The sequence below is a fragment of the Balaenoptera acutorostrata genome, chromosome 12, assembly GCF_949987535.1.
Source record: "Balaenoptera acutorostrata chromosome 12, mBalAcu1.1, whole genome shotgun sequence".
Taxonomy (NCBI): Eukaryota; Metazoa; Chordata; class Mammalia; order Artiodactyla; family Balaenopteridae; genus Balaenoptera; species Balaenoptera acutorostrata.
In genome coordinates, this window is record NC_080075.1 from 14,141,512 (window position 1) to 14,158,401 (window position 16,890).

Genomic DNA, 16,890 nt, shown 5'->3' on the forward strand with positions numbered 1-16,890 from the left:
CGGCTGGGGAAGGGGAAACCAAGGTGATCGGGGGAGGCTTGACAAGGCACCCCCTGGCTGCCAGCGGAGTGAACATGCGCCCGCCCTGTGCAGATGGGGAAAGAGCAGCGAGTACAAAGGCCCTGAACAGGGAAAGAGCTTGGCATGATTAGAAATAGCAAGGTTGGGCTTCCCTGGTGGCGCAGTGGTTGAGAATCTGCCTGCCAATGCAGGGGACACGGGTTCAAGCCCTGGTCTGGGAGGATCCCACGGGCCGCGGAGCAACTAGGCCCGTGAGCCACAACTACTGAGCCTGCGTGTCTGGAGCCTGTGCTCCGCAACAAGAGAGAGGCCGCGACAGTGAGAGGCCCGCGCACCGCGATGAAGAGTGGCCCCCACTTGCCGCAACTAGAGAAAGCCCTCGCACAGAAACGAAGACCCAACACAGCCATAAGTAAATAAATAAATAAATAACAAAAGTGATTGTTTAAAAAAAAAAAAAGAAACAGCAAGATGCTGGAGCGCGGGAGCAAGGAAAGGAAAGCACATAAAGGTGGAGAGGTGGGCAGAAGCCAGGTCACGTGGGTCTGGGTAATCATGGAAGGGGTCTGGGGACCCAGTGAGGTGTGGCAGCCTGGGTCTTTCTTGACTGTGTGGCTAAGATGAGCACTGGAGAAGCAGTCTGACGACTCCACTTCTTACTGTGTGACCCTGGGCAAGTCACTTGACCTCCCTGAACCTCTCCAGTGGCAAGTAAAGTGAGGATAATACGTATCCCCTGCCATGCTAACCTGCAGAGTGTTGGTTCACAAACTGGCCCCCATCCACAGAGGGCAGGAAGAGAGGCAGACCACTCCAGATTGGTGGGTGGCAGTTTGAATCAGCAGGGGACTTACTTAGGAGGCTTGTCTTGGGCGGCCACAGATAAAAAGATCTTGGCCCCTGCCAGCCAAATCTTAGAGTTTATAAAGAGGCCTTCACTGGGTTCAGTCATACCTTCCAGATGATTTCAACACCACATTACTATCTCAATGCCACGTTCTTAGGCAGCTTCTGGGTGGCGGGGAAGGCAAGCAAGCACATTCCAAGGACAGGGGAGGGGATGAAGAGCCTCTGATTACCTGGGTGCAGCTTGCAGGTCAACTGGAAGTCATGTCCTCTCAATGACCTCCTCCAACACAGAGGTGTTTAGGAGACAAAGTGAGGTAGTGGATGTCCACATCATGTGTGAACTTATTCACATTCTTTTTTTTTTTTTTTAAACAAATTAGATTTTTTTTTTAAAGATCAAATTTATAGAGAGAATGTTTTGCTTATCTCTTTTAAATTTTATTTATTATTTTTTATTTATGGCTGTGTTGGGTCTTCGTTTCTGTGCGAGGGCTTTCTCTAGTTGCGGAAAGCGGGGGCCACTCTTCATCGCGATGCGCGGGCCTCTCACTATCGCGGCCTCTCTTGTTGCGGAGCACAGGCTCCAGACGCGCAGGCTCAGTAGTTGTGGCTCACGGGCCCAGCTGCTCCGCGGCATGTGGGATCTTCCAGGACCAGGGCTCAAACCCGTGTCCCCTGCATTGGCAGGCGGATTCTTAACCACTGCACCACCAGGGAAGCCCCTATTCACATTCTTAATGATTAGATAGAGAGAAGGCAGAGAAGACAATCTAGGAGGCGAAACAGTGTAAGCAAAGGCCCTGAGGCAGCCCCAAAAGTGCATATGCAGGGAGCAGGGGCAAGGAAGGCCTGGTCTGGAAGGAGCAGAGGGCTCTGGAGGAGAAGGGGGGCTTAACGTGGGACAAGAGGAAGGCCCTAGAAAGCACAGAAATTTGTTTTTTGTCTTTTTTGGGGGGGTTTTATTGTTTTTTTTACATCTTTGTTAGATTATAATTGCTTTACAATGTTGTGTTAGTTTCTGTTGTACAACAAAGTGAATCAGCTATATGTATACCTATATCCCCTCCCTCTTGGGCTGCCCTCCCACCCTCCCCATTCCACCCCTCTAGGTCGTCACAAAGCTGATCTCCCTGTGCTATACAGCATAGAAAGTACAGAACTTTGAGTATGAGACAGAGGGCCTTACTTCACTCTGAGGGCAGAGAAGGCCCACTTGTTAACTACTAGGCAGCCCATGCCCACAAGGTAAAGCCTGTGACCAAGGGACACTTTGGCGACTCTCTGCCACTCATTAATTTTTTGACACAGGCAGATCAGTTTTTAAAAATTAAACATTGGGGAGCTTCCCTGGTGGCGCAGTGGTTAAGAATCCGCCTGCCAATGCAGGGGACATGGGTTCGAGCCCTGGTACGGGAAGATCCCACATGCTGAGAAGCAACTAAGCCCGTGTGCCACAAGTACTGAGCCTGCGCTCTAGAGCCCACAAGCCACAACTACTGAGCCTGCGCGCCACAACTACTGAAGCCCACACGCCTAGAGCCTGTTCTCCACAATGAGAGAAACCACCGCGATGAGAAGCCCGCGCACCGCAGCCAAGAGTAGCCCCCACTCGCCGCAACTAGAGAAAGCCCGCACATAGCAATGAAGACCCAACACAGCCAAAAATAAATAAATAAAATAAATAAAATTTTTTAAAAAATTAAACACTGGGGAGCCACACAGAACAAGTCTGCAACCAGCTCCACCAGTGGAGATCCCCTCATAGATGGGCTTCCCAGACCAAGGGAGAGCATGGAAGAAGTGACCATATCCTGTCTCTTTGGGACTCTTTCCTGATTTGCACTCATCCCAGCTTGCTTGGACCTGGGCATGCTGTCCCTGCCGCCATCCCCCGCCTGACATTTGGGAATCCCAGTCCCCACCCCGGGGCCCAGCTCTGACCTGATGTTCTCATTGGGCACCTTCCCGTATCTCTTGATGGCTGAACACTCGTTCTTGTGGTTCAGCCAAGCATCCTTCTGGCAGGTGCGGTCACAGTAATGGGCAAACTTGCACTGCCCGCAGCGATGGAGCTTCTCCTGCCTCTTGAAGCAGGTGTGGCACACAACATTCACAAGGCTGGAAATGGAGGGAGAAAACCTGGGATTGGGGGACACCACACTGGCTTTTGGGAGACTGGGGTTCGGATACTGGCTGTCCTTGTCTTTCTAAGCTTCAGATTCTCATTTTTCAAAATGAGGGGCTTGGGTTTCCAAAGATCCCCTCTAGCTGTAACTATGCTTTTGGCAGATATTTTTCAGTGGAACCAATGTAGGGAATTTTATTGTGCTCTTCATATAAGCCCTTCAATTTAACTCAGCAAGAGGTCGTAGATTTACAACCTTTATGCGTTAGGCAACGGGAATACCACAAGTTGCTGGATGAACACTTGAACTTGGGATCTCCATGAGGCATGAGCACTACTACAATGGGGGGGGGCATAGGGTATTCCTGGATCACAACGGAGGAGATCCTGGAGGAACCAAGGAAGTCTTCTAAGCCAAGGCAGTGGGTGGAAATTCCTCACAGTCGTCTTGCCAAAAGTCACACGTCATTGGCACCGTGGCCGGGAGAGAGCATACTGTGTGACATATTCTTCTCATTGTTGAAATGGAATGTCCCTTTCCCCAAAGATTAAAAATATCATAACTACTTACAATATGATGGGACATGAAACATGACCTGTTTTACACAAAATGAAGTCTACACGTTAGGATGTATGTCATAGCTCTGCATGTTTTGCAGGAGTAAGATTGACAAGGTTACTGATGTCACAGATGTTATCTGATGAATTCTCCTGGCTCAGAGAGAGAGTGGAAGTGATGGGTGGCCAACTCCACTAACTGCTGTGTCCCCATCTGCTGTGACGTGTGATGCTAGTGATTTGTTACTAGTCATAAAGTACTCAAGGGCATGAAAGGTTAGTGCTTATTTGTAAGTTAGGGTAGATTCAAGGTTATTCCCATAATAATGTCTTCCTCACTCCCTTGCATTCCCTTAAGCTTTCCCAACGAGAGAGGAAGAGTAGAATTACGCTGGCATACTTACAGTTGCACAGAACCTGCAGCGCATCATAACTATGCCACTACTGCTACTTTGACCAGGAGAAGGCTGGGGACAGAGCCCCAAGATGCTACAATATAGACTTCACCCCAGACTGGGTGATGGAGAGCCCTTTACAATCATGCATATAATCCCTTAGCAGGCCTTGACTCAATGCAACTATCAGTTCAATAATATCTCACCTTCATATTGTCTCATGAGAGTCTTTACAATCACTTTGCTATAATAAACGTTTAATTACCTTTCATGAAAAGAAAATGTGATCAATCTGAAATGATTTTTCTCCTAGTGAACACATAGTGGGTTCCAAATGTTAACCACCAAATTATTTTCTACAGGCTCACACACCTGTTTAAATCTCATTCCACAATTTTTCTAGGACTTAGAGTCAATTTTTAAAAGCTGGTGAAATCCAGGAAGTATTGTGAGCTATCTCCTAATTTAGATCTCCTTGAGATGAGGCTGACCTTTCTCTCCATCACCCCACCTGCCATTAAGGCTTAGCCACGAGGCTGGAACTAGGAAGAAGGAAGAGGGTGGGTTTGATGCAGAGAAGGGCTCCTCAAACTTTAGTGCACGTGCACATCATCAGAGATCATGTGGTTCTAATTCAGCAGGTCTGGGGTGGGGCCTGAGATTCTGCATTTCTAACAAGCTCCCAGGTGATACTGATGCTGAAACTTTAAGTAGCACGAATGTAGATATGAGAGATAACCTAAATTCTACCCCTTCTTGGGGGGCGGGAGGGGGGTAGTATGTATGGAAGTGTCAGGTAGGCAGGAAGGGGAAGTTTAAAAAAAAAAAAAGCTTGTCTTTCTGGTCTCCATCTCTTTTTGTTGGTGGTGGGATGGGTATTACAGATAGTCAGACCTGGAGTAGGTCAGAGTTGAGTTCAGCACCTGATTCCAGTATCTACTGACTGTGTGACCTCAAGCAAGTACCCTAACCTCTCTGAGCCTTCGTTTCCTTATGTGAAAATGAGAATAGCAACACTTAGATCTTGATACTTTTTTAAAAATATTTTTTAAAATTATTTATTTATTTTTGGCTGCGTTGGGTCTTCATTGCTGCACCCAGGCTTTCTCTCGTTGCGGCGAGCGGGGGCTACACTTTGTTGCGGTGTGTGGGCTTCTCGCTGCGGTGGCTTCTCTTGTTGCAGAGCACGGGCTCTAAGCACGTGGGCTTCAGTAGTTGTGGCTCGCGGGCTCAGTAGTTGTGGCTCACGGGCTTAGTCGCTCTGCCGCATGTGGGATCTTCCCGGACCAGGGATCGAACCCGCGTCCCCTGCACTAGCCGGCGGACTCTTGACCACTGCACCACCAGAGAAGTCCCACTATTACTTTTTAATGAAACGTACTTGGTATCTTAAAAAACTCAAGCAAGAAGAAAAAATTACAAAGAAGTTACAAAATTCTCCCACTCTCATAGTGATTTGAGGATTAAATCAAACAATGTGTAAAGTAGCAGCTAAGAGCCTGGCACAGAACGAGTCCTCAGTAGGTGTCAGAGGTTGGGCCAGGTGATCTCTGAGCACCTCCTCTCCCCCAGCACCCACTAATTCCCAGGCAGCCGCCAAAGAAGAGGACCTCCCAACTGGAAGAGAACCTATAGGTAGGGGGCCAAGGGTACTTCCGTGATAGAAATACCACCCCTTCTTTACTTCCCCTCCATGAGAGCATCTAAAAGACATGATGTCTTAGAGGGAAGTGATAAGTGAAATAAGACAGAGAAAGACAAATACTATATGATATCATTTATGTGTGGAATCTAAAAAAACACAACCAACTAGTGAATATAACAAAAAAGAAGCAGATTCACAGATATAGAGGACAAACTAGTGGTTACCAGTGTGGAGAGGGAAGGGGGCAGGGGCAATATAAGGGTGGGGGAGTAAGAGATACAAATTTTAGGTATAAAATAAGCTACAAGGGTATATTGTACAACCCAGGGAATATAGCCAATATTTTATCATAACTAAAACTGGAGTATAAACTTTAAAATTTGTGACTCATTATATTGTACACCTGTAACTTATATAATATCATACATCAACTATACCTCAATTAAATAAAGTTCTAAGACCACTTTTTAATTTATTTATTTTATTGAAGTATAGTTGATTTACAACGTTTCACGTATACAGCAAAGTGATTCAGTTATACATACATATATATAATATATATTCTTTTTCAGATTCCTTACCATTATAGGTTATTACAAGATATTGAATATAGTTCCCTGTGCTATATAGTAGGTCCTTGTTGTTCATCTGTTTTATATATAGTAGTGTGTGTCTGTTAATCCTAAATTCCCAATTTATCCCTCCCTCACTTAAAACCACTTTTTAGATTGCAGGAGAAAGAGTGCTTCTTCCAGCCAGCTTAGCTGGTGACCTTCACCAAGCCTCATTTCTCTTACTTAGTCTCATTTTTCCAGTCCCCATAAGAGTCTCATTCACACAATGCTTTGCAATTGAAAGAGATGTTTTTTAGCAATTCTCTTGTGTTAAACCTTCACAGCAACCCTTTAGAGTACAGGTCATCACTATCCTCACAGGGATATTATTCTCATAGGGGTCCCTGACGGCTGACACGGCTCCCAGCACAGAAAGCAGAGGAAGCCACCAAGCCTACCTGCTTTGCCTGCAGCCCTGAGTGTGCCCTGCCCCAGCCAGCGGGTCCCCGCTCACTTTTTGCTCTGCAGCCCTGGGCTATGTCATCTGTCAGAGTCAAGTGGGATGGAAAGGCAGCTGCTGCTCAGCTCCTTGTATGGAAATAACCAGTTACTGGACAGATAAATGCAAATAGAAGGTGCCTGCAAGGTGGATGAGTCCTCCAAGAACACAACCAGAGAGAACTGGACCAGCAGTGCTGGCTTCCTGGGCTGCTTAAAAACTCTCATCCTGCAAGGTGGTCTCCCCTCAAAAATCGAGGGTGTGGGCACATGTCTTAAGGAACATCACATCCCTCAAGTACCCAGAGAACTTTACAATATTTTAAATTCCGTCTTTCTTCCTTGTTCCTTCCCCTCTTTCTTCTTTCACAGGTATTTATTGGGCATCATTTGCGACAATGTGGATGGACCTAGAGGGTATTATGCTTAGTGAAGTAAGTCAGAGAGAGAAAGACAAATACTGTTTGTTATCACTTATATGTGGAATCTAAAAAATAAAATAGATGGATGAGTATAGCAATACAGAAACAGATTCACAGATATAGAGAACAAGCTAGTGGTTACCAGTGGGGAGAGGGAAAGTAGGAGGGGCAGGATAGGGGTATGGGATTAAGAGGTACAAACTACTATGCATAAAATAAATAAGATATAAAGAAATAAGCCATAAGGGTACAATACAGGGAAATATAAATTATTTTGTAATAACTTTAAATGGAGTATAATCTATAAAAATATTGAATCAATATGTTGTACATCTGAAACTAATATAATATAGTAAATCAACTATACTTCAATTTTTTTAATTTTTTGTTTTTATTTATATTCTTTTTTAACTATACTTCAATTTTAAAAAGTAAATTAAAAAATGTTAAGTTTATTAAAAAATATTTATTGAGCTTCTATTATGTGCTGTGCATTGAGCTAGGTGACAGAGGGCCTTAAAGATAAAGAAGATACAAACTTTGCCTTCAAGCAGTCCCAAGGCTGGGCTGGGGCATAAACACGTATAAGCAAGGTGAGGCATGCCATCCAGGAGTGCTGGGAACCTGCTGCAGGGTTCAAGGTGAGGGAGGGAGGAATCTGGGAAGGTGATCACGGAGGAGCGGGGGAGGCACTGTTCTGACCTTCTAAAGATGAGCTGAGTTGTACTCAGAAGGTCAAGTTCTTCCACCATGGAGAGGCGCTGGCACGAACCAAAGGCTTCCATGGTGGGAGGAGTCAGGGCAGGCACATATAGGAGAGAGGAAGAGCTGTTTGACCAGATCATAGGATGCACCGTATGGGGAAAAGATGTTGGAAAAATGACCGGACTGTGGGGGGCCTGGAATGCAACTCTCAGTAGCAAGTCCTTATTCTGCAGCAGAGGGGAGCCACTGGAGGCTTCTGCAGAGAGGAGAAACACGGCCAGAGTTGGTACACTCACTTTCTTTTCCCTATGGCATCTACCTAATGTCCTTTTTAAATGGCCCACGTCAACACTTAAGGGGCATCACTGGATTCACATTTGCATGATTATTTACCTTAGCAGAAGAAGTTAGGTGGTACTGCATCCCTAGGTCAGACCTAGGGATTACCTATTTATTTTCAACATCTCTTTCATTAAAATAGCAATTCTCAAGGTTTTCTCTGCCCCGACTCCCAGGACAGGGCTCACACGCCCCACTCAGACCCGGATGCACCTCCCACACTCTACCTGAGACCAAACCCCCTTCCCAGGCTCAGAACACATCTTCAGAGACAAATAAGTGAAGGTGACATTGTTACGGGGACAACATGGCATTTGACCTAATCTATGCTTAAAAGGCTATTATCCCCAAACTTCTGCATTTAAGGATTAGTTAACAAAATTTAGCAACACGGCTCACAACGGGTCATATGACATTTCAACACGTCTGACCTGCACAGCTAAATTAAAGCACCAAATTAAAAGCATATTTCTAAATCTACTGTGGTTATCCTTAAAATCAAGTGCCAATGTTTAAGGCTGTAACCTGAATACTTTCACAGTTACTCATTTTCTGAACTATCTGTTCAGGAATTTCTCTAATCCCTTTATTAAATTATTTCCATTTATAGCATCATTTATCCCTCACCACCTACCCACCAGCTGTTACCAGATTAAAGGCTACACTTCTGTTTGTGCATATGCCATGGTTAATTCTGGTGTTCCCATGGGCCCACATAGAATTACATGGGCTGAAAGCCCAACTCTCTCCACGGGACCCGAAGAAGCTCATAGTTGGTTTGATTTTCAAAAAAGCCCAGCTGACAGTAATTTTTTTAAAAATACCTTTCTTTTTCTCATGTTCTCATCTTTATTTTTCCCTACTCGGATAGATAGATAGATATTCGCATATTCTCTTGGGCACTTTCAACTCTTTAAACAGAATCATTTAGGAGCTGGTCAAGAACTTAAAAAAAAATCCACTATCCTTGCCACTTCTTAACATCTTTTGTGATAAATTGGATTAATAGGAAATTCGTATTATTGGTTGTGGTAGGCTGAAAAATAGCTCCCCCAGAAATGTCAATGTCCTAATCCTGGAAACTGCGAATAACCTTACATGGCAAAAGGGACTTTGCAGATATAATTAAGACTAAGGAACTTGAGATGGGGAGATAATCCTGAATCATCTGGGTGGCCTAACGTAATCACAAGGGTCCTAATAAGAAGGAGGCAGGAGGTCAGAGGAGGAGAAGATGCTACGTAGCTGCTTTGAAGATAAAACCCAGGGGTGCAGGCAATCTGTAGAAGCTAGAAAAGTCTAGGAAACGTAGTCCTGTGGACCCATTTCAGATCTCTGACCTCCAGAATTGTACAATAATAAGTTTGTGTTGTTTAAGCCACTAAATTTGTAGTAATTTTTACACCAACAGTAGGAAACCAATACATTGGTTTGTTATTATAAGCACTTTTTTCCCTGTATAATCACATATATATTTCTATTTCTTACCTATGACTTTTTGGATCTAACCATTCTCAAGCCCCAGAACCAGATGTTTATTCTTCTGAAATTGATGGGTGTGTATTCTTTCTTTTATTAAGGCTAAATAATATTAATTGGACTGACAAGAACAAAAGAAAATTAATTAGGCAGTGCTGGGCCCAGTTGTGTGTCAGGGGATGGGGGGCAGTGAGAAATGATGACGGACAAGATCCTGGGAGATTCATACCTGCCCTATGACTCACTCCTGTGACCTGGGGAAAGCCTCACTAAGCCTCAGTTTCCTCATCTGTAAGAGAGGATTGTATGAATTCAATGGGTCTTGACCTTCTTCTGGGTTGAGGATCATTTTGTAAGAGATAACTTTCTCCCCAGAAATAAAAAGCATGCATGCACATCCACATAAACTTTGATCCCCCAATTATAGGTGTTTCCTTAGCTAAGGATCCGTGGACTCAGGTTAGGGACCAGTAGGCTAGATATACTCTAAATTCAAGACATCTGGGACTGTTCAAAAAAGAATAATCAAATAGTATTTTTGGCTTCTAGAGATGCCCACAAGCACATTTCCTATGCCATATCTTGTATTTGATGCTAAAATAAAATAATAATCAGAACAAGCTTTATTCCTATATTAGCTTAGCACCCTTCTCTTCCTGCACTGGAGTGCTTTGCATGTACTGAAGAAATGGTGCAACCCAGAAATCTCAGGCTGGAAGAGATCCTCAGGCTCATATGACTCAATTCCCCTCTATGGCCCGACTCTTCGTGTACATCATCTCTGCCAGGTTGTCACCAGGAAATATACAACCTTGGAAATAGCCCTTTCCATCTCCAGAGTGTGCCAACAGCCCTGTTCTACCTATCAGGCAATAGAAGTTCAGTGTCAAAGGCCTAAAAGCTTGCAGGTACCCCAGGAAAAGGATTGGGACTGATAACACCTTTTAACAGTTCCAAATTTTTTTAAAACAAAAACAAAAATGCAAACTGGAATTTAATAACAGTTTCAAAAGCAGCGTTATGAAAGTCCATTCAGAAGTGGTAAGCAAAACTACACTTTGACATGTTGTGAGTTGGTGTCTCTAAAGGTAAGGATATCTAAGACCTTCTTAAATAGCTTGAGCTCTGGCTAGGACTTTTTATCTCTCGCATTTTGACCTGAAATATGACTCTGTATCTTCTGCTCAAGGTGCCCATTTCTTACTCTTCTGTCAATTAAAAAAGAAAAAGTTCAGAGCCCTCTTTCTTGCAAATGACAGTTTGTTATTGGTAGATGGCTATTAGGAGAAGTTTTTCAATGTTACTGTAAAACATGCTTCAAATTCATGCCCCTGGTGAATTCTTTGGAATCTATTCCAGGTTGACCATGTATCTTTTGGTTGTGGGTATTGTTTGAAGGTGATGGTGATGATATGATTTTATTCATATTGTAATAAATTGTGCCCCATGGACCTTAGTCTGTGGGTCAACTGGGTTAACCAACTGATTGATTTTACAGTTTGGAAAAGATGGAGGTTGTACTTCAGAGGGTTGGAAGGGTCCTTCCAAGACCAAGCAGAGAAAAGATAAGGATCCAATCTCCTTGCTGAGGCCTGAGTCACACTTAAGACTAAAACCATTTATCTTCTCATTCCATTTGATGTGAAATGAACTAAATAAGCTAAAAAAGGAAAATGAATGATGCAATGACAATAAGTAACTAGAATAAAAGTAAAGTAAAAGAAGAAAAAGAAACTTAAAGCTTAGACATCATTTTAAAAGATACATGTAAAATGAGAAAAATGGATAGTTTTAAATATAAAAGACATGAAAAATTAAAGAAAGTCAAAACTAATTGAGAGCTATAAAAGAATTGAAATCCAATGAGCTCGGGACTTCCCTGGTGGTGCAGTGGCTAAGATTGCACACTCTCAATGCAGGGGGCCTGGGATCAATCCCTGGTCAGGGAACTAGATCCCACATGACACAACTAAGAGTTTGAATGTCGCAACTAAAGACACCGCCTGCCGCTACTAAGACCCAGTGCTGCCAAACAAATAAATAAATATTAAAAAAAAAAAAGAAATCCAATGAGCTAAGAAACCAAAATGATGCAAAAGAATTCAGAAAATTTAGAAGTCTTGAACATTAAGAAGTAATAAACAAATGAGCTACACATAATTTTAAAATGAGGGCATCAATATAAAATAGACAAATCACAAAAGAAGAAATGTAACGACCAATAATTTTTTTTTTTTTCCACACTGTGCAGCTTACGGGATCTTAGTTCCCCGACCAGGGATTGAACCTGGGCCCCCAGGAGTGGAAACTCGGAGTCCTAACCACTGGGGCTCCAGGGAATTCCCCAATAAACATATTTTTAAGGCCCTTTCATCTCCCTAATAATAATAAAAAATTTCAAAACAAAATAATGCTAAAATAAGTTTTAAAGGTTAAGTTGGAAAATACAAAAGTAAAAGATAGCTTTCTGTGTTGGCCAGGGGTGAGAAGGGGAGGCAAATGTTCTACTGCTCATGGAGAAAACTGGTTTGATCCCCTTTGGTGGGGTGATTTGGAGATCTATATTAAGAGCCTTAAAAATGTCTTTTGAATCCAAAATATATATTTCTAGTTCATCTTTAATAAATAATTAGAGACATAAGGAAAGATCTACTAGGAAAAGTAAGAAACAACCTTGATATCGAAAATATAACACTTGTCAAATTGATGGACAACAGTCAACAAAAGGAATATTATACAGTCACTAAAAATGCTTTGGAAGGATAATCAAGGTTTGGAAAGTTGCTCACAATATATCGTGAAGTAAAGAAGACAAGTTGCACAATACTTCCACTTTTGTGTAAAGAAAAACTGTATATGTTAATTACATTGAATCTAAGATATCGTCAATTATTAAATGCGCTACTTTTTTTACCATTAAGAAACAACAGCATCAAAATGTTCCCAATTAAATCATAATGAGCCATAGATTGTAGGATACATCATGATTTCAGAGATGTTAAAATGAAACATGTATTCTAGAATTGATAAAATACTATATTGTGTCACATTCCTTTCATTGTAAAATAACCTCCCCCAAATATTTTAGTATCTTGAATTTAGGGAAGCATTTTATGATCAAGGTATACATTTAATACAGTGTTTCTCCCACCACCACGATCCACCTACAAATCTCTGGGATCGAGAAAATATTTTATATGTATCATATTTGCATAAAAGAATTGTAAGAAGCCAATTGTACCTCAATTTTTAAAGAAAAAAAAAGTTGTAATGATATATACCAGAAGGTTAACAGTAGTTTTCTGTAAATGCTAAGGTTGCAGAGAATTTTTATTTTCTTACTTTGGTTTTCCTATATTTTCTAAAATAAATTTTTTAAAAATCTATACAAGAGAGCATAATGAATTTCCAGATTAGCCCCGCCTCATGCAGAAATAAGCAGGATCACTCAGGCTAAGGAATCATGGAGCTCCTATTCTCTGTCCTCCCTAGAACTGGGAACCCTCAAAGTACAGAGCTAGAAGGGCAGAGAGAAACCTTGAACAGCTCCTTCACCACCCCTGGGGTCTCATCCATTTTGAAAGACCAAATCCATGAAAAACAACTCCTTGGTAAATTGACCTTACCCTCCTACTTCGCCTTCATCCCTTTCCAGCACCCAACCCAAAATACCTAAAAGGGATGGCAAATAGGCTTTCTTTTAAATACCAGTTTTGGTTGATTAGCAGTGGCTCCCTGGAGTACCCTGCTAGGAAGAACTCTGAGGCCAAGTTGAAGTTCAGGGGAAAGGAGTTGCCTGATTGATTAGCCATGTCTGCCAGGGATCATGGTAGCCCAAGTGCTACACATTTGCCAGGTCTGAAAGGATTATCTCTGTTTTATTCTTGCTCCTTTATGTTTAAGCAGATCAGCTGTTTTTCCAACAAGCAAAATTAAAGAGATCCTAACCAGACTAAGAACTATATTATAAAGGCCTGGATTGTTGCTCTTAATGCTAAGCCCAGTCTATTCTAGCAAAGACGCAATTCAACTTGCAAGTCAGCATGACACAGTGCAGCATTATATTTTAAAGCTGAATATTGCATATATTATGAACCAGTAATTCCACTCCTAGGATACTCACCTCATGTATCTGCTCACCAAGAGATACAAACAAAAATGTCCATAGCGACCACTTGCAGGAGAATGGAAACATAAATTGTGGTACCTACACACACAGAGCTTATTCATTTTATTAGTAACACAAAACCATACGGATGAATAAGAGAACTACATTTGAGTGAAAGAAGCAAGAGGCATAAAACCACATATAACATTATACCATGGTTTAAAAGATGATAAATAGGGACTTCCCTGGTGGCACAGTGGATAGGAATCCGCCTGCCAATGCAGGGGACACGGGTTCAGTCCCTGGTCAGGGAAGATCCCACATGCCGCGGAGCAACTAAACCCGTGTGCCATGACTACTGAGCCTGTGCTCTAGAGCCTGCAAGCCACAACTACTGAGCCCGCATGCAAACTACTGAAGCCTGCGTGCCTAGAGCCCGTGCTCCGCAACAAGAGAAGCCACTCCAAGGAGAAGCCCGCGCACCGCAACGAAGAGTAGCCCCCGCTCGCCACAACTAGAGAAAGGCTGCACGCAGCAACGAAGACCCAACGCAGCCAAAAATCAATAAAATTAAATCTTAAAAAAAAAAAGCTATACAGAAAAGATGAAAAATAAATTATAAAAACTAAAGTATATATTGTTTAGGACTATGTACATATGTGATAAAACTATCATTCAAAAGGCAGGGGAATAAATAACACAAAATTCAGGATACTGCTGTAGTTACCTTTGCAACAAGTATGAGACAGGATAGGGAAAGATAGGAAAGATGCATGTATTAGAATGTTCTAGTTAAGTAGGATGGTGGTTTCACAGGGGTTCATTTGTTGTAATGCTTCATAACATACATATATACATGCATGTACATGTCATGTATCGTTTGCAAGAAGAGATTTTCATTTAATGCAGTACTCAACTAAAGATAAAATCTTTCTTCATGTTTGTGTTTGGAGGGTAAGGCAGAAAGCCTGGCTTGCAATAACATGGATTAGAAGGTGCCTCTTTTATAGAGTGACTTTTGTGGGTCACCTGGTCCTACCTCTCCAGTCAGGTTTCTCCTCTACAGTGGCTGAGGCTCAACAGGAGCCTAAAATTGGAGTGAAGACAGGATGAGCAAAGCTTTCCTCTGATGCCTCTCTGGGCTGTCTCAGGTGCACCCAAGCAGTTCCCTCATCTGTGCAGTGATGAGTTTGAGTATATCCCTTTTTTTAAAATTGTGAAACAGTAATTTGAATTTCTATATTTCTTTCTTTTTTATTGAAATATAGTTGATTAACAATGTTGTGTTAATTTCAGGTGCGCTGGGTAAATCACTTTTTAAAATAGTCTTTTAAATTGTTTTTAATCATTTTAAAGATTGCTTACTCCAATCATCCTAATTTTTATTACTGTTGTAACAATAATCTAAGATTTTATTAGCATTTTATCCACAACATACACTAAAGTTTTTTATAGTTATTACTTCAAATGAATGATGAATTCTTTATAGTAAGAAAAACAGGTAAACAACCTAAATGTCCAGTTATAAAGGAGTGGTCAAAAAGCATGCAGCCGTTAAATACTATGTTTATGAAGAGAGTATAGTAACACAGAAGGTACTTAAATCATTAAATGAAAAGCCATGGTAGTTTATAAGATCCCCGCTAATAGTACAAATGAAACCTATGTTTTAAAATAAGCTGGAAGGAAATAGACAACAATGTTAATGTTAGCTTCATGTGAAGATACATTTTTTTTCTTCCTAAGTTTTACTCTTGTAATGGAAGGAAAACCTGCTCAATTCCAAACGCTCTTGAAAACGAAACGTGATTGGCTATACTGGCTTTTAGGGAATTGGAGACACCCACAGAGGTGTTCCATAAAAGGCAAGGTGGCAACTCAGCAACAGTAACAAGATCATTGTTCAGAGTTCCTGTGTTTCTAGCTTTTTATGTCTTAATTCTGAATCCAACTGACTCCTCAACTGCCCCCAACACACACACACAAGTAAATACACACTACCCTTGAAGAGGTATTACTGTCATCTCAGCCCCCCTAAATTCTTCAGCTGTAGCTAGCCGTATACTCTGTTCACTGCCTTTTCCCTGAAGGTCTTGGTAAGCTGGAAGAAATGAGAATTTGAATGCTACTCAAATTATCTCTGAAAAGCCATGCCTATTCTCAGGATGGTCATACAGTGAGCCAACCACAAAGCCTAGATTATCAGAGGCCGTCTTAATTCAGACCACTTCAACGTCAGGCAGGTCACCCAAGTTCTGGGGCTCAGAGAACACTGTCATAATTTTATCACAGTGCAGGGTTTTGTTTTGTTTTGTTAATAAAGAAAGATTCAGTACTACTTTAAAAGTTTAGTGGTCAAGTATGGACAGGATTGTGGGGAAACGGGGATGTAATTTAATAGAGCCACTTTGGAGATCCTATTAAAATGGAAAACAGCACACCCCATGGCACAGTGATTCCTCTTCTAGCCATTTATCCTAGAGAATAATCACACATGTATACAAGTGGCCATGGTCAAGGATTTTGATCACAGAAATGTTTGTTTTTATGAAAAACTGGAAACCACCAAATGTCTCTCAATAGGGGAATAGATTTTCAAAAGTTCATATATTCATAGGGTAGAAAATCCACAGCAGTTAAAATCCACAGCAGTCCATATAGCATATGTGTCAACATGGATAGATCCACATGTGGGCAGGAAAGACACAGATCTTTGAGGATTTAAAAGAAGTGGCTATAGACTTATAATTCCCATAAGGATATATATCAAAACATGTTGTTGAGTGAAAAGAGAAAGTTCCAGAATGACATCTAAAGTATGATACCATTGGGAGTTCTCTGATGGCCTAGTGGGTAACATTCCAGGCTTTCACTGCCATGGCCCGGGTTCAATCCCAGGTCGGGGACCTGAGGTCCCCCAAGCTACATGGCGCAGCCAGAAAAAAAAAAAAAAGAAGTATGACACCATTTCTGTTAAAAAGAAAAAACAGACAAACTACAGCTATACTTCTTGATAAGTACAGATATACATAGGCAGGCAGGTACATAGATAGATAGATAGATAGATAGATAGGTAGATAGATAGATAGATAGATATAGAGAGATATATGTAATAGTACAAGAACATTCTAGAAGGAAACACATTAAAATCATAACAAGGGTTACCTCTGAGGAAAGACAGAGGGGGCTGGG

General features: G+C 41.8%; 1 protein-coding gene across 2 annotated transcripts in view; it reads right to left on the reverse strand.

Annotated features, from left to right (window-relative positions):
- The window catches only part of SMYD1 (SET and MYND domain containing 1), a 42,105-nt gene that overhangs the window by 24,477 nt on the left and 738 nt on the right, over positions 1 to 16,890 (reverse strand). For both annotated transcript variants that reach the window (XM_007175307.2, XM_007175306.2), the window contains exon 2: positions 2,812 to 2,988. In XM_007175307.2, coding sequence (XP_007175369.2) covers positions 2,812 to 2,988 — 177 coding nt within the window. The remainder of the gene's footprint in view (positions 1 to 2,811; positions 2,989 to 16,890) is intronic.